General features: G+C 61.8%; 1 protein-coding gene across 1 annotated transcript in view; it reads right to left on the bottom strand.

Moving 5' to 3' along the window:
- Positions 1-1,466: 1,466 nt before the first annotated feature.
- VOLCADRAFT_42735 (uncharacterized protein) overlaps positions 1,467-2,836 on the bottom strand; it is a gene marked incomplete at both ends in the record, with an annotated part of 4,950 nt that continues 3,580 nt past the window's right edge. The window contains one exon of the mRNA XM_002946288.1: positions 1,467-2,188. Within this exon, the coding sequence (XP_002946334.1) occupies positions 1,467-2,188 (722 nt within the window). The remainder of the gene's footprint in view (positions 2,189-2,836) is intronic.

Below are 2,836 nucleotides of genomic sequence, written 5' to 3'. Positions count from 1 at the left end.
GGAAGTGACTCGAAGTTACTCGATGGACAGGTGGAGAAGAGGACGACAGCTCCGCCGGCGGCTGCATCACCAGAGGCGACGCCGCCGCCGCTGTTGCCGCATTTGGCGGCACTCGAATGACAAGTGGGAAGGAAGTGACTCGAAGTGACTCGATGGACAGGTGGAGAAGAGGACGACAGCTCCGCCGGCGGCTGCATCACCAGAGGCGACGCCGCCGCCGCTGTTGCCGCATTTGGCGGCACTCAAATGACAAGTGGGAAGGAAGTGACTCGAAGTGAATCGATGGACAGGTGGAGACGAGGACGACAGCTCCGCTGGCGGCTGCATCACCAGAGGCGACGCCGCCGCCGCTGTTGCCGCATTTGGCGGCACTCGAATGACAAAAGTGGGAAGGAAGTGACTCGAAGTTACTCGATGGACAGGTGGAGAAGAGGACGACAGCTCCGCCGGCGGCTGCATCACCAGAGGAGACGCCGCCGCCGCTGTTGCCGCATTTGGCGGCACTCGAATGACAAGTGGGAAGGAAGTGACTCGAAGTGACTCGATGGACAGGTGGAGAAGAGGACGACAGCTCCGCCGGCGGCTGCATCACCAGAGGAGACGCCGCCGCCGCTGTTGCCGCATTTGGCGGCACTCAAATGACAAGTGGGAAGGAAGTGACTCGAAGTGAATCGATGGACAGGTGGAGACGAGGACGACAGCTCCGCTGGCGGCTGCATCACCAGAGGCGACGCCGCCGCCGCTGTTGCCGCATTTGGCGGCACTCGAATGACAAACGTGGGAAGGAAGTAACTCGAAGTTACTCGATGGACAGGTGGAGAAGAGGACGACAGCTCCGCCGGCGGCTGCATCACCAGAGAAGACGCCGCCGCCGCTGTTGCCGCATTTGGCGGCACTCGAATGACAAAAGTGGGAAGGAAGTGACTCGAAGTTACTCGATGGACAGGTGGAGAAGAGGACGACAGCTCCGCCGGCGGCTGCATCACCAGAGGAGACGCCGCCGCCGCTGTTGCCGCATTTGGCGGCGCTCGAATGACAAGTGGGAAGGAAGTGACTCGAAGTGACTCGATGGACAGGTGGAGAAGAGGACGACAGCTCCGCCGGCGGCTGCATCACCAGAGGCGACGCCGCCGCCGCTGTTGCCGCATTTGGCGGCACTCAAATGACAAGTGGGAAGGAAGTGACTCGAAGTGAATCGATGGACAGGTGGAGACAAGGACGACAGCCCCGCTGGCGGCTGCATCACCAGAGGCGACGCCGCCGCCGCTGTTGCCGCATTTGGCGGCACTCGAATGACAAAAGTGGGAAGGAAGTGACTCGAAGTGACTCGATGGACAGGTGGAGAAGAGGACGACAGCTCCGCCGGCGGCTGCATCACCAGAGGCGACGCCGCCGCCGCTGTTGCCGCATTTGGCGGCACTCGAATGACAAGTGGGAAGGAAGTGACTCGAAGTGACTCGATGGACAGGTGGAGAAGAGGACGACAGCTCCGCCGGCGGCTGCATCACCAGAGGAGACGCCGCCGCCGCTGTTGCCGCATTTGGCGGCACTCGAATGACAAAAGTGGGAAGGAAGTGACTCGAAGTGACTCGATGGACAGGTGGAGAAGAGGACGACAGCTCCGCCGGCGGCTGCATCACCAGAGGAGACGCCGCCGCCGCTGTTGCCGCATTTGGCGGCACTCGAATGACAAAAGTGGGAAGGAAGTGACTCGAAGTGACTCGATGGACAGGTGGAGAAGAGGACGACAGCTCCGCCGGCGGCTGCATCACCAGAGGAGACGCCGCCGCCGCTGTTGCCGCATTTGGCGGCACTCGAATGACAAAAGTGGGAAGGAAGTGACTCGAAGTTACTCGATGGACAGGTGGAGAAGAGGACGACAGCTCCGCCGGCGGCTGCATCACCAGAGGAGACGCCGCCGCCGCTGTTGCCGCATTTGGCGGCACTCGAATGACAAAAGTGGGAAGGAAGTGACTCGAAGTGACTCGATGGACAGGTGGAGAAGAGGACGACAGCTCCGCCGGCGGCTGCATCACCAGAGGAGACGCCGCCGCCGCTGTTGCCGCATTTGGCGGCACTCGAATGACAAAAGTGGGAAGGAAGTGACTCGAAGTTACTCGATGGACAGGTGGAGAAGAGGACGACAGCTCCGCCGGCGGCTGCATCACCAGAGGAGACGCCGCCGCCGCTGTTGCCGCATTTGGCGGCACTCGAATGACAAGTGGGAAGGAAGTGACTCGAAGTTACTCGATGGACAGGTGGAGAAGAGGACGACAGCTCCGCCGGCGGCTGCATCACCAGAGGCGACGCCGCCGCCGCTGTTGCCGCATTTGGCGGCACTCGAATGACAAAGTGGGAAGGAAGTGACTCGAAGTTACTCGATGGACAGGTGGAGAAGAGGACGACAGCTCCGCCGGCGGCTGCATCACCAGAGGAGACGCCGCCGCCGCTGTTGCCGCATTTGGCGGCACTCGAATGACAAGTGGGAAGGAAGTGACTCGAAGTGACTCGATAGACAGGTGGAGAAGAGGACGACAGCTCCGCCGGCGGCTGCATCACCAGAGGCGACGCCGCCGCCGCTGTTGCCGCATTTGGCGGCACTCGAATGACAAGTGGGAAGGAAGTGACTCGAAGTGACTCGATGGACAGGTGGAGAAGAGGACGACAGCTCCGCCGGCGGCTGCATCACCAGAGGCGACGCCGCCGCCGCTGTTGCCGCATTTGGCGGCACTCGAATGACAAGTGGGAAGGAAGTGACTCGAAGTGACTCGATGGACAGGTGGAGAAGAGGACGACAGCTCCGCCGGCGGCTGCATCACCAGAGGCGACGCCGCCG

This window comes from Volvox carteri, assembly GCF_000143455.1.
Source record: "Volvox carteri f. nagariensis unplaced genomic scaffold VOLCAscaffold_3, whole genome shotgun sequence".
Classification (NCBI taxonomy): domain Eukaryota; kingdom Viridiplantae; phylum Chlorophyta; class Chlorophyceae; order Chlamydomonadales; family Volvocaceae; genus Volvox; species Volvox carteri.
The sequence above is the reverse complement of the archived record's forward strand: the minus strand, read 5'-3'. Positions and strand labels throughout refer to the sequence as shown.